A 25255-nucleotide genomic window follows, 5' to 3' on the forward strand; every position below is an offset into this window, starting at 1 on the left:
TGGCCCGGAGACACACCTTGAAGAAGAAGAGGCAGGCCTCACACACACACACACACACAAACACACACACACACACACACACACACACACACACACACACACACACACACACACACACACACAAACAAACACACCACACACATACAGACACACACACACATGCACACACACACACACACACACACACACACACAAAAGGTCAAAGTCCTTCCAAAAACATAATCCTGGTATCACAACTGTACTGAATTCGTCAGCTCGTAACGGTAAATCAGATACTGAGTTACGTATTGAAGTAGTCAGGCTGTTCTCCTCTGCACATATAGATAATGTACATGAGTACTAAAAAAGAAAGCAGAAAGTAAAAGAGAAGCGATCGGGGAAAGAAGGGAGAGTGTTAATTGAAAGCGAATGTGTCTGTGCTGGCTGCTGGTCAGAGATGGGCCGGGGTCCCAGTTGGCTTCCACTTCAAAGGCCCTACCCGCCTGTCTCAGGCGCACCTGCAGCCGGTTAAACCCTGCTCTCATCACTCAGGGCGTGGAAGGACCTCTACTACAACTCCGAGCCCTCACCACAAAGCTTTTTGCCAAAGGGCCGTAATGGCCTGCGCTCAAGAATTCAACCTAAAACACCAGGTAGCCCAAACAACCGTCACTGGAGAACTGAGCGTCAATCACACCGTGTGAGTGCTCACGGAACATCCACAGCAGGGTTCCTGCTGGAGCCTCAGCCAACACGTCCAATGCCACCCCCATCACAGGTCACACAGGCATCATATAACCACCACAGTAACCTGGAAACACATACAACTTATACACAGAGAGCACCATTAGGAATTATACTTGTGTTATGTTTAATTACTAATTTGTCAAAGTATAAAAATGTAAAACTTCATATATGTGCACTCACATGAGAAATTTACACAAGTCAAATCTGTTATCCAGACACAACAAGCTGTAAACACAACGGTGACACATCATTGTTTTCTATTTACACAGCAAGCAGATACAGAACATAATCATTCTCTCAGAGTAATCACAGTAATCAAGTTCCTTTTTGTTCGATCTTTGGTCTTTATGGACTCCTGACGGATATATCTCACTCTGCTACCATAAAAACTACACCATGTTCACCAGCTGGGCATCAGCTTTGTCTTTCTGCGCTTGGTGCTGGGCAGATCTTCATGGAGTTAATCACAGCTTTTTCACTGAGAACAGCTGCCTGTTGTTCTTGAAAACAACCAGGAGATGAGACAGATGAGGACTGTCAGAAAGTATGGTGCGACAAATGTCCAGTATGGCAAAGGTCAAGTACCATGAAGGTGTTGCAGGATAAAGATCCAGTGTATCAAACATGTGGTGCGCTTGTCACACAGGCTTTCCTACTGTCATTATGACATTATGTGATTTTGAAAATCCTGGCAATCGACCTATTCAGTTGTTTAGGTACGAGGGCGGGTTGGCAGTGTTGGATTAAAAATCTTTCTGGGATTGTTCCTCCTGGTGGCCCTTTCACATCACAAATGATTTGATCCATTGTTAATGTAAAGATACTGATAAGAGCAGCTTTAAGGTTTAACTCAAACATGAGAAACATAACTTGCATGGACTAACCATAGAGCTTTTACGACACTTTTTCACTCCACTGCTGAATAAATCAATGAGAAACACAAACCCTTTTAATCAGGGAAAGTTGTTCTACAAATGAATTGAGTTTTGACTTACAGGGTGACTCACTCCTTGTGTCCTTTGCTTGTGTGAAATGTGAAAAGAAAGTTCAGTTCACTGATACACTGCTACCTCAGCCAGCCACCATGTGACCAGCTGCCCATGACCTGCAGTGTACGTCACACAGACAGTTCCCGACTAAAACAGGAAACTACTCAGCACAAACTCAGTTCCACCAAGAGGGAGCAAGGAGACGCTGTGCTGTAAAAATGACCAGCATCCATAAAGGTAAATTTTAATTTGGAGTCTTTTCAAACATTCCATTTATTCAAATCTGAATGTTGTCAGTGGAAAAGCTAATCAAAGCAGTCGGATTAAAGTTTATCCCAGATTATCCCATCTAACATAGAGGATGTATGCCTGATTATTTCTGTCTGTGTGACTCTCTCTATCACTGTCACAGTCTATGTATTGCCAGCGAAGCATGCCTGTTTTCCTCCTAAGAAGTGTCTGAGATATGTTAAACGTCAAAGAGGCCGTGCTGCCCCGCATATCCCTTTGATCTCATCTATATCACCTGCTCTGCTGAGTGTGTGTCTATGTGTGTCTGTGTGTGTGCGTTCATTTTTGTGCATGGCCCAAATTTGTAGAGCATGACGGCATCCTCCGGCGACCTAGTAAACATGCTATTATAGAGTTATCACCATCGCATCTACAGACTCTAAGTGTGTTCACAGGTGCTATAAAATCTATTAATGACAGGCTATCTTGGGGATAAAAGAAACAAAGGGCAGGCAGAGCTTAGCCCTGTGCGGGCCAACTATGATGTAACATAAGGGTACATACTGTAGTTATAGATGTGTGTATGTATGTGTGTGAGCATTTTTTGCACCTGTGCAAGCGCAGGCCTCCTCTCCATGTATGTGCCGTGCATTGCGCCATTTGCATCTGTGGAAAGTGGTTGACAACAGGCCCTGACACCTTCTCTGAGAGCTGGCCAGACTTTTCAGAAGCTTCTGGAGTTCCAGCGTTGCTTTGTTTGTTCAAGGCAGTTCATCTCTGTCGGCAGATCTAAATTTACAGGACAATAAATTATCTCAGATCTCGGTGTCTGGCTTGCATGTGTGCACACACTGAACACACACACACACACACACACACGTTGTGGCCTGTCGGTCCCTGGAGGACGGTGTATTTTTAGGGTCTGTGTTGTATTCTGACCTTTCATTAGCTTTATAGATAATGCTACCGGATTTTCAGCTGATTATTATCTAAACAGACACTCAGGCCTGGTCCTTTTATCCTCACGACTACTTAACATGCTGAAATTATGACTATCAAATCCATCTACAATAAGTCATCCTGCAATAATTCAAAACAACGAGATGTAACTTCCTGGAGATGGATAGTTGATCGATCCAAGCTGCAAACCCGTAGCATCAGAATTTGATGATCAGGGGATGACAGGCAACAATCAACTATCTCTATCCAGGAAGTTGCATTTTTATGGTGACACGATTAGACATTTGTTCAAACAAATATGTCTAAACAAACTCTGTTTACATTTCCTCCCAAGTGGACTCTTGTGTAATGACAGTTGAATCCAAGAAGCAAAGATCGAAGTCACGTCATGTTGTAAAGCGACCAACTTTACTGCTGAATGTGCACATGTATGTGATTGTCCAGCGCAGAGCCTTGCTGGATGACGGTGCATCGTGGTAAAAGATGATCCCACATGAACTTTTCCCCGGCGTTGTTTTTCGTAGCCATACCACTCCATTCAAATGAATGAAGATGAGGACACAAAGAATCCAGCAAGGATGCTTGTGGTCGTACAGAATAACTCGGAGCTCCTTCGGCGGGATGGCATACTGCAAGTTAGCTGGTGTTTGGTTTTGGCTTGTTCCTTTTCAACATGTTGGCAAAACTTCCCCGTATTACAGATAAACAGTGGCCAAAAAAATATTTATGAAAACAAAACATCAATACATTCTTTATCAGCCCTGCCTTTTTAGACAGTTCGATCTGATTCTCACAATCCCGGGGTGTCATGCTGATCACAATCAATTACTTCAAGTTGAGGTCAAGTCTTGATTAATCAAACTGGTCTGTCATTTTGACGTGCTGTATCCATCACTCACTGCGCAGCTGGATTTCTTGCTCTCCATGGCAATTGACTGCGAGCCATTGACTTGACATCTGCAATGGATTCAGTGTGTCTGCACCATGAGAGCGCTAAAGTCAGGCTGTGGCTGGCCATAAAACAATCATGCGACACATTTTTGAACCTGTATTGAAATAGCAAAACAAACTATGTTATCCTTTTGATCAGAAAACACAAATATGGGTTGTTTCATAAGGCTGTGATACATAAGTTTGTAGTATCTCAAGCGGCTTAACAAATTGCACAGAATATGATGCCTTCTGTACTGACGAAATGAAGTTTGATTTCCATTTCTTGCTCCAGTTGATCTCTTTTTCGTCTTTGTCCTTCCACCTGTCCCTTGTTCATATTCCCTCAGACCTGCCCAGTGTTGAGTTTGCCCCTGTGTCCCATCAGTATGGGAACTTGGCCAAGTCTGACGACAGGCTGTCCTCCCCACTCCAGCCTGCCAGGGGATGGGAATACACGCTGAGCTCATCCCAGGACTGCCTGACTGGTGTCAGCCCACAGCTTAATCCCCGCAGGGGACACATTACTGGGCCATTAGGCCAACTCTTCCACCCTCAGCGCATGCCTCTTGCCCTTGGTTCATTCAGCCTCCTTCCCTTTTCCCCCAGCAACTTTCCTTTCAGAAATAATCCTGAGTGATTATAACGATCAACACAGAAATCAATTGGATTAGTCCAAAACCGCTGCCTCCGTAAATCTCACCTTTATCCCTCCTTCACTCCAGTGCAGCGTTTAAACACAGCAACCCCCGTCAGTACTTTTCCTCTGAGGAGATGGTTGCCAGATTGGACCTCGTACATCAGGGCAAACTTTTCCTCCAACTGACAAGAAGGCGCTTGACTCTGTTATTGTTTATGAGGAGAAAGCTGGGGTCAAGTTCACAGGCTGGGAGAGAGTCAGAGAGACGGAGAGCGGGAGAGAGAGAAAGTCTGTTCCAGCTCCAGCCCCACGAGAGAGAGCATAACTCAGCCATGTTTGTGCTTCCCTAATTCCTTTTGATTTAGCAGAAAATTGTGAGCTAAGCTGGAGCGCACAAATATTCACCAGAGCTCAGCTTCTTCACAAACCTGTACCCACCAGTGTAGTCTGTGTGTTTGTGCCTTGTCTCAGACAAAAAGTGTGTTTGTGTGTGTGTGTGTCCCATTCTGACAGCAGCCTGAGCAGAAGTACAAATGTCTCTGAAAGGAGCTTAGCCTTAACAGCAGCTTTGGCATAAACACTAGAGCTGTTTTCTCAAGCTTTTCATGAAATAGCAGTTTGAGACAGCTATAGCTAATTCTAATAGTTTCAATTCCGATAGGGATTTTCCAGATTTGTTTACTTGTTTTTTAGCATTACTGGGTCAGCTGAATCAACTGTGGTATTCTTAATCCAATATCACAAACTCCACTGAGAAGTTCAAGTCAACACAGACGAAAAGAACTGCACGAATCGGCGTCCATAAGCAGTCGTTTCTTAAGTTTGTGAAAGGTCTTCAGATACTTAAAAATGGGTTTTAATCTGTCAGGAGCCATTCGAGGACAGAGAGAATGATCAGAGGTTTGATGATGGATGACAGCTTGAAGACGCACACACACACGTGTTGGAAGAAAGGTAAGGATGGTCACTCTCCAGGGACAATGTACAGTGTGTGTGTGTGTGTGTGCGTGCATGCTTTATTCGAGCGCTGTCTCAGCACTCGCTTTCTTACACATGTGGTTCATATTTAAGCCATAGTGCTGTTCCACTGGACGGTCTTGGCTCTGTTCTCCCAGTCCCACATTCCCAGCTTTTTTCTCCGACTTTCATTTCTGCTGTGCTTTGGGCGGTGCGTGGCTGCAGGCATGACAAAAAAAAATTAAATTAATATTTGTTGATAATAATCACACAGATTCACTGGCTTGCTTACTTTATACACATCGTCACCGGGGACGGCACCTTGCTGATTCATCTTAATATGATGTGTGCCAGGTTGAGCCCAAAGACTTTATTAGTATCTGCAGTCCCTGTGTATTAAGTTCGGTTACGCAGGTATATGTGAAAGCTGAACCTGAGGAATAGCTCGATCATACCCGTATCCAGTGAATATAACAGTGTTGATTCTAAATATCAGTAATGACAATAACAAGGTAATTTGAAGTTTTTAAGTTTGATAACATAATAACTAACTAATAACTAACAATTTAAGTAATTTATTGGTCATTTCATCATGTTTCTGCATGTACATGATTGAATTTTGCAGTGTCATACACTAAGAATGGCAAAAAAATCCTTTATAATATGAAAAGCCACATATTTCCTGTGATTTAATTATCCAGTTTTACTGGGTTGTAAAATGAAGGCGCCATCACTGGTTATAATAATTCCTGTCTGAGGTCACAGATGAACTCCTCACATCAGGACCGTCACCATTTCTACAGCATGGTCACCCGTTAACACACACGCGCGCGCGCGCGCGCACGAACACACACGAACACACCTTTATCCATCCATCCCTCTTTAATATCTCCTTCTTAGTCAAACTCTGTAACCCCTGCATCTGCCCAATGGGCGAGAGGAGCTGTCAGCAGGGAGCCCTCCCTCCCTCCCTCCCTCATTTCTCTCTCTCTCTCTCTCTCTCTCTCTCTCTCTCCCTCTCTCTCAGCTCTGACTCTCTCCACCGCGCACTGATAAAGGAGAGGTCCCGTGCGAGCATCCGACCCAGCACAGAGTCCCACAGCCGACAGTACTGCAGCGAGTCTCGCATCTGCCCAGCCTCTGCCTGGCTCCCCGAGCTGTGATCGGATCCTATTCAGCCAAAACAAAAAACAAAACAAAACAAAACAAAAAAACATAAACAAGGATAGGTGTTCTGTGGAGCCGACTGGAGAGGTGAAACAGACGACACTTGTTGCTGCTCGTCTCGTCAGGTAAACCTCCCGTCTGAGCGCACAGTGGAGAGAGAGAGAGAGAGAGAGAGAGAGAGTCTGGTGCGCAAATGGCACCGAAAACGCGCTCCTCACACTCCTGACAGCCGCGCTTTTAATATGGAGCCACACTCTGGATAATGAGGCCTATCTACTGAATGGGTGCTTGACCTACTTCACACCACACCTTGTCTGTTAAAGTCGGGCATTTTCTTCTGAAAACTACTTTTTTTAGAATCATTATTATTATTTTTCGGGGAACTTGCTGGTGCTGGTGGTTAAAGACGCGCAGAAACATGCTGGGTTTAAACAGGATTCTGAGCCTCCGGACATCCCGGGTTCGGAGCTGTGGTTCGCCGGCAGCCAGACTCTCATCCCGGTCTGCTTCGTGCCAAAACTCCGGTGCCAGTTCGAGGATTTACTGTGCGTGTCTGTTGCTGCTTCTGCTGGTGACGCCTCGGGCGGACTCTTCATGGTGGTAAGTACCATCACACCCACAGGCCAACCTACCTGCCACTGAGATATATAGAGGCTGAATTTATTTATTTATTATTGTTTATTATCACCATTATTATTATTATTATTATTATTATTATTATTATTATTATTATTATTATTATTATTATTATTATTGTCATAATAATAATAATAATAATAATAATAATAATAATAAAGAGAGAGTCTGACTGTAAATGGAAGGTGAAGGAAATGCCACACGATTTGAACATCCATCATGATGTTAATCATTTGAAATGGAGCTGGGACTCGTGCCTATGTTTGGATCTTTTCGTTAGAAAACTTCAGGGATTCAACCTGCCAACGAATTTAACTTATGATGCCTATTATAATGAGCGCTTTCCAAAAAAGCCAAACCCGTCCAGATTAATTCGGAGCAGCAACATTTTCCAACAGACAGACAGACAGACAGACAGACAGGGTATAGAGTATAATTCATGTTTCCAAACGTAATCATTCCTATTTCTGCATTTCCCTGCAGACTGTCAACGCACTTGTGGGTTTATCAGAAAGAGTTTCATAGAGTGAGTGTGCTGCCTTGTCATGTTTATGGACGAATGACCGCAAAGAAAAACTCCAGTATGTGTTTTTCTGTCAACATTTCGTTGAACTAAAAATAAATAAATAATGATAAATAAAAAGAGCAAGAGAAATGATAGGGACCGAATAATGAAAATAACCTAAAATTATGAGCCGAGCTTCTTCAGGATTTGATTTCTTGAGCATTTTCTTCGTATCAGTCTGTTGGCCCGCCTTATTGAGCAATAATAATAGAGCGATAAATGTAATTTATGTCGGCGCTGTTGGCTGAGCGCGTGTTCAGCTCAGCTGGAGCTTGTATTCAACAAGGCAGAGCAGTCATTAATTCACCAGGTACCACACACACACACACACACACACACACACACAGAAATTACTTCACTAAAATACCCCGAAACCAGCCATCTAGAGCATAGGTGAGGGGTTAAAAAATATCTCACTGCGCAATAACATACGTGGAAACGTCCCGTGTGTGTGTGTGTGTGTGTGTGTGTGTGTGTGTGTGTGTGAGTGTGTTTATAGGAGAAGTGTCTGTGTGTGGGCGGGCATGGGGCTGATGGAATGCCTAATAGTTTGTGTAGATTAAAAGCAGTTATGGGGAGTAGTGGGAAGAGTGTGTATGGAGGCTTTAGCCGGGCATTATTGGCTTTGAGGGGAATCTAGTGTGGGAGATACAGTGTTTAACTGTTTATCACATTTCTGTGGGTGTACAGTAAGTGGTGATATGGATAGATCTGGGGCTTTAACACTCCAGGGGGGAAGGAGAGTTGCAAAAATGATTGTGGGGTGTTCCATTTGAGAAAAAAAGCAAAAGCACCACAATTCGGACTACATATCGTCTTAGATTTAGGTTTAAGTGTTGTCTTTTACTGCCTTTAAAGGCTGCATTACGGTAAAGTGATTTAATTTTATAAACTTAACATACTGTTGTATTTGTTCTAACACCAGTCTTTACCCACTGAGTCATTATATCTATATTACTGAGTATTAAAGATCCAATTTTTAAGAATGTTCAGTTCTGTGATGCTTTGGGTTGCTGGACGACCCGACTGACCAGCCCAAAGCGCCAGTATTTGAGAAGTTGAAAATGACACTGACTGGAAATTTGACCTTTAAGTACCAATAGTCTTCCCTAAAATATCGATATCCAGGTATTTGGTCCGAAATGTTTTGATATTTGATTTTTGTCAGCCAGTCTGAGCATTTATGCAGTGCTTTTGAGGAGGTTTCAAAACATCATGATATATATTGTTTATTCTGATATAGCCAAGTTATACTGATTTTATTATAAGGGGGATATCGCCCAGCCCTAATCATACAAAGATTAGCTCCGCCATGATACTGGAAATCCCGATAAGATGTTATTGTGATATCTCTATATAGAAAAATGTGAAAAAGAAAAGAAAATGCTATCAGTCAAATTAATCTCTAACTTTGTTTATTGGGTGTTTTGTCTCTCATTTAAATTATTATACACTCAAAATATGAGTCTACAACTGCAACTGTGCAAAAGCCTACAAAAAGAACAGTACCGTTTGATTTTCCAGTTTATACCATTAAGGGAATAGAAACTAAAATCATTTGCGAGACGATGTATTACTTACACAGTATTATCATGCCTGTAGTGTTAACAAAATATCAATATTTTGCTTTTAAATATAGACAGTTATCGTCAACACCAGGGTATTGTGGCAACTCTAATACATACATTTTATAACTGTGATAATCTTTTATGCAGAATCAGCAACCCTCTGCCAAGGTCCAACAGTCCCCTTTGATTCAACAAAGCAGAATCAAATATTAGATCCAGATTTTATGAGGATCCATATCTTGTTGTGCTCACTCATAGATACCAGCCACCTAATTATGCCTGATATTTAAGATAATATATAAGATATGGATAAGATGCATACATTATTCTGATAGAAATTTATGAAACATGTCCTATTCTGGGCTGTGACCCTTCCTCCATCGAGGTTTTGGAAAAAAACAATTCAGTTCTTTTTGTATGAACCTGCTGACAAATGAACCAACAAGCCCTCAAAACAAATATATTTTAGTATTTGAGTATATCTTGTATGATTAAATAGTTCTCCTGAAGATGACAGGCCAACACATTGCGGCTGTGTCATCAGAAGTCAATAGAAGCCTTCCCTATTTGTCTCCCACTTGTCCTTCCTCTGTGATTCACAGTAGAGTCGCAGGGCTTTACAGCATGTTGTTTTAGACCTGTGGATGGACGGTGATTTACTATCCTATAAAATCCACAAGTCCTCTTGACTCTCAGAGAGAACGAGAGAGAAAATTAAGTGTGAATTGCCGCTCTGGCTCTGTCCTTTGATGAGCAGTCTGTTCTTACTCCTCCTCTCTTATCCCACTCTGGGGAGTAGAGAGAGGGAGAGAGAGAGCCTCCATCCTCTCGCCCGGCCTCGTAAAACCCGACCACACAGCTACGCGCACCCTGACCTCTCCTCGCTGACCCGCCAGAGCCCTGCAGCCATCGAGCTGCAAGGGGTCTCGTGAACACACACATCACGATTAAAGTTTATTTTGGGAAAGGCTCGACGCTGCATCGACATTATAGGATACTGCAAGAATCCGTTGTTTCCTGGCGGAGAGAATGACTGGAAAAAGGCACGCTGGAGAACAGCTAGTAAGACGAGAATGAGAGCGAACAGGCCGAAGACAGAGAGGAGTAAAGTGAGTAAATGGGGTCTTAGTTTGACAGGGTTATTGGAGGCCCCTGACTGCGTGCTCTGATTTGTGACGACATGATTTCAACGATCCCGTTGGGAAACATTTAAACACACATACACACGCAGGTCTTGTGGGGAGAGGTTAAGTGCTTATTTATTTGGAGAGCCAAGTAAATGGTTTCCACTCCCCTCCTTCTCGCAAACCTTAAACTGTTAAGTGTAGTGAACTCTGACTCACAGAGCTCCGTTACCGCGGCTCTCCCCTGTGCCACTCACCACCTTTAAGTGTATCTATACATCTGCCATATGAGGGCACCTATGTGTACTAATCAATCGCTATGTGACTAAAATCACTGCTGGATGTTCTTTTTCTAAGTGATACAGATTCAGTTGAAAAAGTTTATTGTGTTTTTTTGCATTTGCAGGTACATCGGAGCGCTTGGGGCCCGGGTTATCTGCGACAACATCCCAGGCTTGGTGAACAAGCAGCGGCAACTCTGCCAGCGCCACCCAGACATCATGCAGGCCATCGGTGAGGGCACCAAGGAGTGGATCAGAGAGTGCCAGCACCAGTTCAGACACCACCGCTGGAACTGCAGCACGCTGGACCGCGACCACACTGTGTTTGGACGTGTCTTGCTGCGGAGTAAGTCCATGTGTGCGTCTTCATGTGCAACGAGGCCAAAACTGAGATACCACTATCCTCTTTCTTCACTTTTACTGCCTTATCTCTCCCTTCGCCTGTCTGTTCTTCTCCCCTCGCTCTGTTCTTTCTCCGATCTTTCCTTCTCATACGCACGTATGCTGGTGCTCCTTGTTTATAGTCGCTAATGGACTGTTGCAATGCCTTACGCCTCGTCAATAAACACACAGGCTTCGAGGCACGGGCTTGTCCTCATTTTGTTTTTCCACTCCTGCCAGACCTCTCGGCTTTTGTAACAGATTCATGTACGTATGCATACAGGTGCATGTACATTCTGACATACATATTTTCCAACTTCTTTGTAGCCAGTCCATGGATAATTCCTCCTTATGAAGTGTTTCACAACTGCATACAGTCTGATTAATAAATATTTATGAAATAACTGTGACAGGAACAGTGAACCTGCAGTAAAAAAAACACAGAGAATCCTAAATTGCAAACTAAGTAGGTCCAATGTGTAAGAATTCCCAACTCTTGAAATGCGCTTTGGGATGGCAGCCGACCCATCAGTATTTGACAAGCTGGGAATGAGACTCAAAATCATTTGTTTACAAATTGGACCTTTAAGTCCAAGAGAGGACACACTGAATGATAACAGGTCTATAAATTGTCGATCACACACTCTTGGCATGCATAGCTCAGATGAAGTGATGCACCTGTGAACCAGTGAAGAGGGTGACTTGGTGCTCTCGATGCTTTCTCTTGATTTTTGCAGCTTTTTGAGCCAGACACAATAGTAAATGCATCATTTCCAGCAGTTCATTGTAGTCAATCTGAACAGACTCTTTATCCAACGTCACTGACTCTCCTTGGCTTGTTACGGTCCCTCTTCCAGCCGTCCTAAGCATGTGTGGGGGCCAACGATGCATGGAAAAAAGTAGCAGATATGGAGATAGAGGCTGAGTGTGTGTGTGTGACGGATAGGAATAAACAGTAATGTAGATGTAAATATTTAGAGAGATATTCTCACTGTCAGACAAACAGCGCAGGTTTGAATGATGACCAGTAATGCCCTCCTCCATCCTCCCCCACATACACCCGTCCCCTCCCTCAGCAGCACCCACTGCCCCCTACTCCTCACCCCAGAGATGGAATGGGACATTCCAGAGGACAGAGCGAGCAGTTCGGATCACACAAAGTGGTTCAGAGGGAACGTGTATTTTGTTTTTGGATACTGAAGTGCCCAACCCTTGATCATTTATAATTGGTGCTGTATGAGTTCGTTTTGTGATGTTATCTTGAAGTGCTTCTATTTCACAGCACACAACATTACAAAAGAAGATACTGCTTCCCTCATCTATGTACGTGTTATTTTGCAAGACAGTGTTTTAAATTAAAAATTCAGCTCAAAAAATGTGACACAATGTTTTTCATCCAGAAATGCAGGTTATTTAAATTCCTCTTCCAACTTGTTAATCGTCCCATTTGGTCAGACTCAAACCATTGTGTGTGTGAGCATTGTTAGAAACACAGACAGGTCCATAGGCCCAAGAAACAAATGGCCGATATGCACTTTATGTTAACATGCGACTACGAGCCAACCTAATATAAAACAAGATTAAATGCTTCATATCCTGTTTACACAGGCTGCACGGCGAAAGCGGTTGGTCTATGACGCAAGGATGTGTCCTGTCACAGTGCTGTTATGCGCTCACCCATGTTTTGGCAGCACTCAGAAAGTTACAGTCATGCATGTAAAGCACGAGTGAAAAGTGAATTATTTTGCAGCCTGTGTGGACAGCTGTATTAATTAAAATAGGTGGCATATGTAATTTTATATTAAATGAATTATATATATCCCTAAAAAACAGTAATTGTTCTGTAAATTCGAATAAGACATGGTTTAAAATAACCACATCGAACTGTAAAAATTCACATTTGATTATTTTATTCTTTCTGGAAATTCCATACAAAAAAAAACAACTGCCAAGACAACGAGAGACAACACTAAACAGTACTTTGAAGCTTTTAGGTTCCAAATGATAACAATGATTTTATGTTTACAGGTTTTAAGGTTAACAGGTGCTCAGAAATACAATACGAAAATGACATAAATTATTGGTGTATTACTGCGCATGATCGGATATCACCTTGTCGGTGCTATTCCGGGAACATCATAATCGGCCAACTGCCTTTATCCGACCGCTCCGTTGCCTCTCGTCTGACCTGTTTGGTAGAAAAGTTGCATCGAAACAGACCGCCTCGACTACTGCCAACAACACAGTAGTGTGTACATTCTCCTCTTGCACGAGATGCAATAAGTCTCCTTAATATTGGGTGGCGCTAGTCTAGTGCCAGTAATCCAAAACATAAAAAAAGGAAATGACAGAACGGAGTGCAGACCATAGATTATCAGAGAAAAACAAAGTGCACACAGTATTGGCTCAGTATTCGTTTGACCTGAGAAGACATTTGTGGAATACAATACTTGGCATTCCTTGAAAGATCATTATGGCTGAGCTGATGGTTTGTTTTCCACCCCTCCCACGCACCGCACTGATTCGCTAGCACACAGCCAATCAGAATGATCATTGAACATCTAGCAGCCAACCAACCAGAGTATATCTGATGGCGTCCAATCCTCCGACCGCCGACACTCTCAGACTTTGCAAGCTGAATCTGACCAGACACCGTCTGTACGGTTCCAAAAGCTTCCAACACAGCAGAACACACCAAACAGATTTGTTCCCGAACTCAACCAAGTCTCCCCAAATTGTTCAGACGTCCAACGTTTGGGCCAGTGTGTTCCTGCCTTTAGCAACTCAAGTAAAACGAACTGGAAAAATACACACATGGGAAAAATTATCCTTTTAAACATACGTTAAATATTGTGAAAGGGTCTTTTCCTAAACCTGAATGAGTACTTTTGTTGCCTAAAATGTTTTCCCCTGAGCCAAACCAATATACTTGTATAAATAACAAGTTAAAGGTTTATTCTATTTTGGATATAAACCCTAGTCTCCAGTGTAACAATCCTAGAGACTATAATATCACAATATCTGTTTACAATAACTTGGGGGAGAAAACCTAGCTTACATATAATTGTAATTCTTAATGATGCCATTTCAAGATGTATACATCAAATCTGTCTAAAATCCATGTTCAATTCTCTCATAGTTTAGATTTAGACTTAGACTTAGACATAGACACGACTTTATTAATCCCTTTGGGAGGTTCCCTCGAGGAAATTGAAGTTCCATATCACACACAGTTTATTAGTATCAAAACTTTCAATAACATCACATTGGAGACCTAAGTTACCTGTTGAGACATCAAGACCACCGTCTTGCAATAACGGTATAGAAACGGTATTAGAAAATCTCGAATGGTCGACATATTTCTACAGTTACATGTTTTTGTACCATCATATCCCCTCAACCCTATTGAATACGCGTTCGCTGACAATTCAGCATGCCGACCATGCTAAAGGGAAGCTGAAGTCGAGTCCAAATTAGAAAGATTTCTTCTTCTGAGAAATATCGATGCTTCTTGTGTGAAAGCAAAAAAAAGAAACGGCTTGCTGGTGGCACGGGATGAAAAGGCTGCATTATCACCAGAAACATCAGGATTTATGCTCTGGGAACCATGAATATCCAAAGCAAATTTTACAGAAATTCAGCCAACAGTTTTTGAGATGATTTGTCATGTTTTAAAGCATTGGTTCCAGATGGTTGTCAGGGGTGAAAAAAATCATTACAATTCTTTTTCTCCTTGACTGGAGATATAACTTTATACCAACGGAGCAGAGTTGTTGTTTATGTTATATGTGAAAACCATTCACGTCTCCTTTTTTTTTGGGAGTGGAAGAGTTCTTCCGCCTCTTGGTGCCGTGTTGTTTTTCAGGGTCATTCATTCCCACGGGTGCTGCAAAAAGCAACTGTGACCAAACACTATATCTAATTCTCCGTGTATCTTTGGCCACACAATAGATGAGTCATGTTCCGAGGAACTGAGGAGACCAGAAAAAGCACAGCAATGGTAGAAAATGCTGTCATGACATCACCCTGGCGCTGATTAATGGGGTATCACTGTGTCTGTATTTAAACAATTTATGTGAGCAGAGGAGAGCCCCGCAGCTAGGATTATTTCCATGATAATATTTAAACAAAGCTGTCCTATACTCCACATCAGGCCTGATATGCCCCCGTCAGCTGCACCTTCATGTCCTGCTGGTTCATGCCCAGGCCTGGTCATGGCATTATCTGTATCTGTGTACGCATTTTAACATTTCGGCTGCACAGTCTTACGTCTTTAGAGAGTCTAGTCTGAGAGAATCCTCTGTGTTGCACTGAGTATCGGTTTGACCTCTTTGTGCTTTCTCTCCCTGTCTCTCTTTCTCAGGCAGTCGTGAGGCAGCGTTCGTCTACGCCATTTCCTCAGCAGGGGTGGTGTACGCGCTCACTCGCGCCTGCAGCCAAGGCGAGCTGAAGACGTGTAACTGTGACCCGCACAAGCGCGGACGAGCCAGTGATGACAGAGGAGAGTTTGACTGGGGGGGCTGTAGTGACAATATCAACTACGGGATCAAGTTTGCCAAAGCCTTCATAGACGCTAAAGAGAGGACTGTCCGAGACGCACGGGCACTCATGAACCTTCACAACAACCGCTGTGGCAGAACCGTAAGAAAACGTATTTTCTCACTCACAGTGGCGTATCTGGCTCTACAGACTTTTGTTTTATTTTTAGATATATCTGATATCTGTATCTAGATACATGATGTGGACAATGATCATGGACCTATGCATTTATCTGGCTGATCTCCTCCTACAAATGTCTGTATAGTCTCTGTTTTTCCTTCTGATAAAGATCAGACACCGCAAAAACAAGGTTGTCCTCCATTTTCATGGTTACCAGGGTTACAGGTGACAAGACCTGCCTCATCTATATATGATTGGTTGCCTGAAAAGGAGCAACAACAGACTACTTCAGTGGATTGTTGAAATGTTCAGAGATTTACATTTTTTTTACGAGAGATGCTTGGAGTATTCACCCAACAAAAGGTGGAGTGCTGTAAAAAAAAGGTCTGGGTTCAGTGAATCTTCTTTATGCAAACGCAGGGTGCATATGCTCTTTCCTTGGAACAACCAAAAAATAAAAGTTTTTGTTTGGATTTTAAGCAGAAAAAAAAACATGTCGACACAAGGCCTCAGTGCAGTTGCCTTCTTGTTTTTTTTTTTGTCACTGTGGCAACCGTACCACCAATTTAGAATGCATTTTGAGTGCATTTTAGAGCTGTAACTCTTTATTTTAAATTCCGGCATTGATACATATTTTTTCTCTTAACGATACATTTTTTCTAATAAAGATCACATGTTAATGCTAAGTTTAAATGGATTCTGAGATTTCAGTCACTGACCCAATGGCGGTAAATGTAATTTTATTTGTAGTGCAACATTTCTTCCCAGAGAGAGAGAGAGAGACTTCGGTTAAATTGCTTTCCTTTGGACTATTTCTTTGGTAGAGTGTAGCTTACATGGAATACTTTCAGTGCTTTGATACGGGTCCCAAACCATTGAATATTTGGTTGGATGCCTGAAAAAAATAGAGCCCTTTTGAGAAGTTCAGAAAGGGTTATTCTGTTTTCTGACTTAGTATAATACGACTGCCTTGAAATGATAACCTGCCACTCAAGTGAAGCAGTGTAGGCAACCAGAAGTTAATACATCTTGGCCCGTTTCTCATATCGTGAAAATAAATATGGAGGAAGATCTGGTTCGACCAAACTTAAAACAGCAACAGCAAAACTTATTTTCAAAAATAATGTCCCCATATCCCTGAATAATCCAGAGACTTCACTGTAAACTGTTCATTTTCTGGACTATATCTTTGGAAAAAAGCTAAGACAAAGACTAAATATTTACAATGCTTTGAGCACCTTAAACAAATATCCTTTCCCCTCTCTTATATCTACCTCAAAATAATGATGTGCAAGACTACTTTAACTAAACCGACCCTGTAATAAACATTCCTGCCTGAGTGCTCCATTTTCAGAACCTGTGAAACTCAATTTCAAGATGGCTAAACACACACAATCCCCACTTCTTTCTGTGCATTTAGGCGGTGAAGCGATTCATGAAGCTGGAGTGTAAATGTCATGGCGTGAGCGGCTCTTGCACGCTACGGACATGTTGGATGGCCATGTCGGACTTCAGGAAGACCGGTGACTACCTGCGGAGGAAATACAACGGGGCCATCGAGGTGACGATGAATCAGGACGGGACGGGCTTCGCTGTGGCTAACAAAGCCTTCAGGAAGGCCACCAAGAACGACCTGGTCTACTTCGAGAACTCACCGGATTACTGCCTACAAGACAAATCAGCAGGTGAGGCAGCAAAGGGAGGAGGAAGGTGGACTGAGAGGCAGGTTCTCATGGATGTTGATGGATTGCCCCGACTGTGTTATGTTTTAGGGGTGTTATGTGTATGTTGTGTATATGTTCATGCATGACTAGTGTGTTTTTGTGTGTGAATGTCTGTGTGTGTGTGTGTAATGTTAGTCAGATAACACAGCAGGCCTCCTGTGTGATGTCTGTGGAAGCTAATATCCTTGTACCCTGGGGACATGGTCGTTCTGTGACCACCTGACCTCTGTCAGTCTTTGTCAACACACACACACACACACACACACACACACACACACACACACACACACACACACACACACAAAAAATGCCATAGTAAGAGGATTCGTGATCCACCTTTGCACAAACCACATCATCAATTATGACTTTCTGATGGTGAATGGATGTTGAGGTTAATGGACAAATTTTTACGTTCTTTGACATCAACACCTCTGTCACTCAGAGGCTCTGTCCAGTTCTTCCTAGTCCCTGCTCCCTCTCTCTTCGTCCATCCTCCCCCTCTTTCTCACCTTCCCAGTGGAATCCACAGCCTAGGGACACAAGCAGCTAATTAAAAAAAAAAATCACTTCTTTCTGTCTGTCACAGTCTTTCCCTCTCTGTCCGTCTGAACTAAGCGTAGCTGGAGGGCAGAGTGGGCCTCAGAGTGTGAGAGCCTGTCTGTCTGTCACGCTCCACTGTCCATTTAACCCTCACACACACGCGCACAGACACACACACACACATAGAGTGGCTTCAAAGGGAGCAGTGGCTTGGGAAAGGCAGTGTAACTATAGGCCACTCTACCAACACTGCATAGTTGTGTGTGTGGGTCTGTTGTTCTACGGGCAGCTTGTTGTGATAGGTAGCAGTTCAAACATGGAGCTTCTCACACGAAACACCAGCGCTAATCTCTGCAGGGTTGACATTCACATAAGACATAGACAATATGCCACTGCATTAAGTAATGGACAGACTGCTAAACACTCCGATACACTCAACAACGTGGACTAGCATGCTACCACAGATCAAACGATCGAACCAAAATCAGCTGAAGTGAAGCTAAAACTTTTGGTTCCTGTTCCCAAACTCAATCAAAAACAGAGATATTATGCAGATTACTAAAGGTCCAGCTCTGGAACAGGTTTATTGTATACTCTAAGGTTCACCCCTTTTGTCTAGACAGAGATGATGAATTTGTAGAAACAGCTGGGCAGTCTATCTAACATTTATGGTTTATTGTCTCTATCAAACGCCATTTACCACAAGCCCAAGGCTGTCATGGGTTCATGCCCCATGTTCACATCCTTTGGCCCATTCAGAAAGGATCAGGCATTCTGGTGAAAAAAACCAAATGTATTCGCCAAATTTGGTCTTGGAGGGTACAGTCATGATAGGACAAGCATGACCTGCAGATCAGAAGCAGAGTAGGACATGTCAGTCACGTTGGCACTGGCAGCTTGGCTAAAAGCTACACTGGTAACTCAACAGACATTTGTCTGTGTAGAGTATTGTTTTACTTGGAATAACTCAGTTGGAAACACACCCTAATGATCAGGCTTGCATCTATTTATATATTTTTTTTATTTACCGGTGTGGACAAACATCACTAGCAGGACCAGCATGCTAGTAGCAGAGCCACATAGCGCATAGTTGATTGAGGGAGGTTGGCAAACTGCTTTTAGGCACATTAATGAAACCTTCTGGATCATCAGTGGTTAAAGTTCATCACAACACTACGCTACACAAACGGGCCATAGAATGACACTCCTGCACCGTAGCACAACCCTAATCCCAACATTGCCTGATTCTGTTTGAATGGGCCCTGAGTGTCAGTACACCACTGGCAACATGGCTGCAAAGTCATTATAGATGGCAGTTACATCCAAACAAAATCCATATTAACACTCATAGAATCAATTCATTAAGTTTCAAAGGGTCTATCCAATGATAATGAATGAATAGTTTAAGTAATTTTTAAGCGGAAAAAAAAACCTGACATAAACCAGCTTCTCAGGTGGGGGAATTGCTAAAACTGAATGTCTTTGGTTTTGAGCTGCACACAAAAAATAATTTGAAGATGTTAACATGGGGCTAACAAACTGTGATGGACATTTTCTTTTATAGACCAAACAATTCATCAAGAAAACAATTGTCAGGACTGTGACAATCCTAGATTGTTGATAAAAGTATCTACTACACCATTAACAATTAGAATTTGAACCTTGTTGTTCTAATGTTTAATTTAGGTGAGGTAGTTATACAGTAGTCCTTTCACCTTCAGTGCAGAATTTGGCTCTCCAGAGAAATGATCAATCAGATGCTTTAGCTAGCTTTAAGAGAAACTCTTAGCTTCTATTAGCTAACACTTCTGTGTTTTTGTGCAGGCTCCCTGGGCACGGCTGGACGGGTGTGCAATAAGACATCACGGGGCACCGACGGCTGTGAGGTCATGTGCTGTGGGCGGGGCTACGACACAACAAGAGTCAAGCAAATCACCAAGTGCGAGTGCAAGTTCAAATGGTGCTGCGCCGTGGAGTGTAAGGACTGTGAGGAAGCCGTGGACATACATACGTGCAAAGCCCCCAAACGAGCCGAATGGTTGGACCAGACCTGAGGACACGCCCCATCCGCTCCCCTATAATGCGACCCCACCCCTCTCCCCTTTACAGGACATCCTGTGGAACATGGCATTCTGGGAAGGTTTGTCCGAAAGTGCTCTGCGTCTCCGGCCTCCCCTGCCCCCACCCTTGGTTCATCATTGCATGGCTTTTCTACCTGTCTCTGTGAAAGCACTAGAATTCAATACCCATCAATATGAATTAATACCCATTAGCCCCTGTTTGTGAATGGCCCTGTGAATGAACTGCTGGGATCAGATGATGAACGGTGAACAGTGAACACTTTGGGGTTCGGGTGGATTGGGCTTTAATCAAAGATTTGGTCCAGACTGCCTTTTTTCTAGCGTGTGGTTCTGGGTTAAAAATGGTTTGCTGCTTTCATGATGCTTAAAGACACATTTTTACATTAACTGAGCCTTCAAACGTATCAAGTATTATTACAACAACATCATATATTCACATAATTTTTTTTTTCTTTTTGTTGGGGAAATACACTTTTATCTACCAAAAACAAAACACTTGGTTGGACTGTGGGAAGTAGCTTGACAAGTGCACTTTGAGAAGTGGACATCTAAGTGTTAAGTTTGGCTACGTGTGGCCAAACAGAAGTCCAGGAAGAGGACTACAAGGGAGGATGGGGAGATGGACACCAGATGAATAAATGGACGGATGCATCATTGGAACTTTGAATGCAACTGTAGAAAACAAAAAAGAAAAAAGAAACAAAGAAAGAAAAAGCTGTTTAAAGTGATTTATTTAAATTGTAAAGTGTTGTTTCATTACTCATCTGCGGATGAGACTGCACTACATTGGCTGACAGGAGTAGAGAGAAGAGCACTCCCACTATTATGATTACACAATGTACTCTCGTTTTCTGCGTGTAAGACAACAAACTGCCGCTGACAAGGAGAAGAAGAGGAAAAAAGAAGAAGGCCATTCAGTCACACATAACCACAACATCAGACAGATTTCACTTCTCTGCTCTCCAGCTTGCTTGTATAACATTGTGTATATTGCCTTATCTAAACAGATGTTCTTATGAAATATATGGTGCATTAGTATATGACACTGGAATCTTTGTTTTTTGTTCGGCCAGACAAACATAGAGCTTGAAGGCAAGACAGAGACTAGATAGGGCCGACAGAGCAGAACTAATCAGTGTGACCGAGCCGGATAGTGAGTAAGTTCTGTTATACTGCTGTCATAACCTGGCAGGATATTCCCATCACACACACATATACATACACACACATACACACACCGTTAGTGCTCCTCACCAGCATGAGTTGAGAGACACCGGGGACACAGTAATAATACAATCTATGTTAGTAACAAAGGCTGATTCAGTATGCGTCGGGGTGGGGTTGTGTTATATCAGTCAAGGGGAGGGAAGTGTTTGATTAAAGGCCCAACCTAAACCCCAACCCCTGCTGGCCTCATCCCACCCCTCGCTATGTGGAATTCCAGGTGGGTCCCAGGCTAATGACTAGATGGCTGTAATTACCCAGGGCTGTTGATAGCTAGTGATTGGACACGGTCGTGCCACAGAGGACCTAGTGTGGGCTCCTGCTGGGACCACATTTAATCAAAGGCTTCTTGGCCGGCTTATCAAAGGGAATACTTTCCAGCAATCTTCTCTGCCTCAGCCCCCGCCAGCTCCCCAGACTCTCAGTCCAGTTCAGTCTCTGTTACATTAGAGCCAAGAGGCTCCTGATAACGTGATTTCAAAAGGATGTCGCATACAACCGCAGACATAGGACAAAAGCAGAGTATAAACTAAGGCTGAACCGAATGTGATTTTATTTATATTCTAAGTATATACTGAGGTCTTCAAATGATGTTGGCAATGTCTGTCGACATTCCACCCTAGAAAATGCAAATTTCTAAAATAACTCCTCAGATTAAACGGAGCGCTGCGCACAAAGGGAATGCAGATACATTCTTGAGACCATCCTGCAATGGCTGCAACACCCACTGACATGTTCATGTTCTGACTCATGACGACTCTGTACTGCATTAGTGCATAAGTACTCATGTGTAGGACCACGCCTGTCTTAAAACCCAGTCTTTATTTTGTACTGAACTACATACACACCTGCAACGTTTCCTGACCGCATCTTAGACAGTTCTGACGCCATTGTGTTGACAAAATTTGTCAACAGCCAGACAGACGATTTGAAAACTGCACCAGCTGCACTAGAAAAAGGGGGGGAATGACTGGAACTGGGATACAGTGATCTGCGTCTTAATATGTGGGTCAGGCGCAGGGTGGGGTTCAATGGCCCCTTTCTTACTTTACTAGTTCCAGCGCCCTCAATCGGACCGCACCCTTTTTCAAACTAAGCCTTCATTTGGATCTACAGAAAAGAAAGCTAACGTAACACTTGCCAGATTCAAAGTCAACAACTTTGCCAACCGTTGACAAACTACTCTAATTTGACAGTATGTTTAACAACATATTGAGCCAGCCAGACATGCCATTGTCCCAAATTGTCCTCAATATCAACTACACACCTGTTGAATTTTGTGCCTGCTTTTGTCCACAGACAGACAGACAGACGTATACATATAAAGTGCTCAAAATCACTTCTGCATCATGGTTCAAGACCACCCATCTAAAAGTGCAAACACTTTGAGTCGGTGACTAGTTCGAGCCAGTGTCAGTATTTGACAACCTAGAAGTGACACTCAGCAATCAGCTTTTGCCACAGTCACTGACTAGCCATGCCAGAACGCTGTGTAGCATTCTAGTGAGGGCTGCACGATATCAGAAAACACTGTCATTGCAATATTTTGGTTTCCTCCAAAAGACATTACAGGCTGATAAAAAATACAAGAATCTTGACTAGATAACTCGCTTAATAGAGGCTATGATACTGATGTCAAAGTCAGCAGAAGTCACCATGGTTACAACCACTGAGCGGCAGCATTGTAAATCTTAATGTTCTTCTGAGCTTGAATGCCAAAACAAACCCCACACATCTCATACATGTGAAGGAGCAGAGGTAATTTTCCTTGGTTGGCTTCGCACATACTGTGAATTAAGATGTCATCATTATAAATGAAACTTGGAGGCTTCAAACTATTCAACAGAGCCCTTGTGTAAACACAACTGCATGGTTGCCTTTTGGAGAAGCCAAATGATAAAATATTAATCAATTGCCTTTTTACTCAGCAAACCTGTCTTATAACACTACAACATTTTTATTTATTTTGTTCTATTCCTCTGTGCTGTGTTTGTCAATGAGTCCGACTAATAAAATCCCCTCTCCTTGCCTAGGCTTGGGACAGGATGCAGCCATGTTCAGGCCTGATTGGACCCACTGAGGCCATGACACAGGAAATGCAAGGCCTCTGCCCTGGAGATACCTTAATGCAGGAAGCAGACGCAGATACAACAAAGGAGATGAAAGGACAAAACCGTTCTCCTTAGTTTCTACAATCAACACACTCTCTTTTATTTGATACTACTTTGTAATACGAGTTTTAAATAGACAAAATTTAAGCCACTCATAATTCAACTTTCAGTTCCCCGACCTCATCTGCCCCAAACAGAGCCCTCAACATCCTAGAAGTGGTCTTTTAATAGCCACGAGAGGCCCATATCATTAGATAAGATAAGCTTTATTGTCCCTCGGGGTAATATTATCAAGCAATTCCAGCCATTGAGACTATTCTAGTGCCAGCTTCCTGTGGTACATCTATCTGTGTCCTGGATGCCAGACTGAGAGCATTCCTGTTGCAGAGGATCACAGGCAAACCATTAGTCTTCACAGCTGGCAGGCAGCACTATGGGTGAGGGACAGTGGACTGACTGAGGGCACAGTAATGGCATCAAAACACAGGAGGATTAAAGGAAAACTTCAGTTTCACACAACTCGCATTAAAATTGGTTACGATAACGGCCTCACCAAGTTAATTACTGAGATCTGAAATGAAAGTCGAAATACTACTAAAAAGAAAGTCCGAAAGGGCAGGAAACGCAAGCAATCAGATGATCACACAAGTTTATAGGTGAGCTCAAATGATTGGTAAGACAAATATAGGTGACCAGTAAAATGATCACCGAGCCTTTGTAAACATACAAACTGACACTCGGTTTATTGTGCAATGATTTTTATGTAATTACAGACTTTAACTGTGCACTAATTTGGTTTTACGTCCAAATAAATAAAGTCGTGTAAGATCGTTTGTTGGCTTGATCACAACCTGTCTGAACGTGTTAACTGCTCCACATTTATTTTTTACTGTCAAAGCGATGTAACCATGTTTTCGGACTGCAGCAATTAACTTGTTGGATACAGCGTAATTATGAGCAATAATACCAGCAGCTGAAGCTACAAAATGAGACCCAAATTGCTGTAAATTAGAACTATGCTTTAATTCCATAACAAGGCAAGGGATCTGAGTGTGAACCCTGCTCAGAGAATTCTGTAGTAAAATCACAGGCTCAAGTAGTTCAGATCAAACTGTGGTCAAGATGAATTTTCTTAATCTATATTTTTTTTGCCTTTATTGGGTAGCGACAAGTGAAGAGGCAGACAGGACTATTGTTAAATTAGTTTATGAAAACTATGACCATGATGATCGTCATTGACCTTTTCTAATTTTCATGACTAAGATGAGTTGATGATGAGATGGCACCAACAGTGACTCATCAACATTCACAGTCAACAAAAAAGGTCAAATGTGATTTGACTTTACAAAAAACTTTTTTTATTTTTGTCACCAAAAACGAGGAAACTAAATATTCTAGACATGGGCACAGCCAGGACTCGACAGATTGTTTCCATTGTTCAAAATGCAAGTTGATTATGTGTCTTTCTCTGTGCAGCTTTCATAGTTTTATAATACGCAAATTAGAACATGTTCCACCTCTGTATGTATTTTTTAAACTGATACCATCAGACCACCAGACCAGACACTTTCTGCAGAGCTGCATTCTTAATCATTCAACCCATGTTTATCTAATAATGACATAATAAAATCTTATAAATGACCCCCCAAAAAAGATTGGTTCAGTAAAATCTGACGACTAGAAAAGACTTAAATATCTATGTTGACTAAAACTATACTGAAAGAGTTTTGAGTGAGGTTAGTATGCCCAGACTTTTAGTCT

The 25255-nt window shown here is 42.5% G+C and overlaps 1 protein-coding gene and 1 long non-coding RNA gene across 6 annotated transcripts in view; one reads left to right on the forward strand and one right to left on the reverse strand.

The window, feature by feature from the left end:
• Positions 1-1908: 1908 nt before the first annotated feature.
• Positions 1909-21202, forward strand: LOC115585843 (protein Wnt-2b-A). The gene is made up of 7 exons (XM_030424502.1): positions 1909-1952; positions 5345-5430; positions 6461-7200; positions 10900-11120; positions 15519-15796; positions 17235-17499; positions 19903-21202. The coding sequence occupies exons 3-7, from the start codon at positions 7019-7021 to the stop codon at positions 20130-20132; spliced, it is 1176 nt and encodes a 391-aa protein (XP_030280362.1). The 5' UTR covers positions 1909-1952; positions 5345-5430; positions 6461-7018; the 3' UTR covers positions 20133-21202.
• LOC115585845 (uncharacterized) overlaps positions 2014-25255 on the reverse strand; it is a 34994-nt gene continuing 11752 nt past the window's right edge. For 2 of the 5 annotated variants that reach the window (XR_003984775.1, XR_003984774.1), the window contains one exon: positions 5378-5652. This is a non-coding gene — a long non-coding RNA (uncharacterized LOC115585845). Of the gene's footprint in view, positions 2736-3958; positions 5653-25255 lie in introns of those variants that run through there. The other 3 variants (XR_003984779.1, XR_003984776.1, XR_003984777.1) reach the window with 3 other exon arrangements.

The sequence above is a fragment of the Sparus aurata genome, chromosome 7 (genome assembly GCF_900880675.1).
Source record: "Sparus aurata chromosome 7, fSpaAur1.1, whole genome shotgun sequence".
In the NCBI taxonomy this organism is placed as follows: Eukaryota; Metazoa; Chordata; class Actinopteri; order Spariformes; family Sparidae; genus Sparus; species Sparus aurata.

What these genes read in the sequence shown, in the direction of transcription:
- LOC115585843 (XM_030424502.1), top strand. Translation starts at nt 7,019, where the DNA reads ATGCTGGGTTTAAACAGGATTCTGAGCCTCCGGACATCCCGGGTTCGG. An exon ending in CGGGCGGACTCTTCATGGTG is followed by an intron (nt 7,201 to 10,899) that starts GTAAGTACCATC and finishes TTGCATTTGCAG; the next exon opens with GTACATCGGAGCGCTTGGGG. An exon ending in CCTACAAGACAAATCAGCAG is followed by an intron (nt 17,500 to 19,902) that starts GTGAGGCAGCAA and finishes GTTTTTGTGCAG; the next exon opens with GCTCCCTGGGCACGGCTGGA.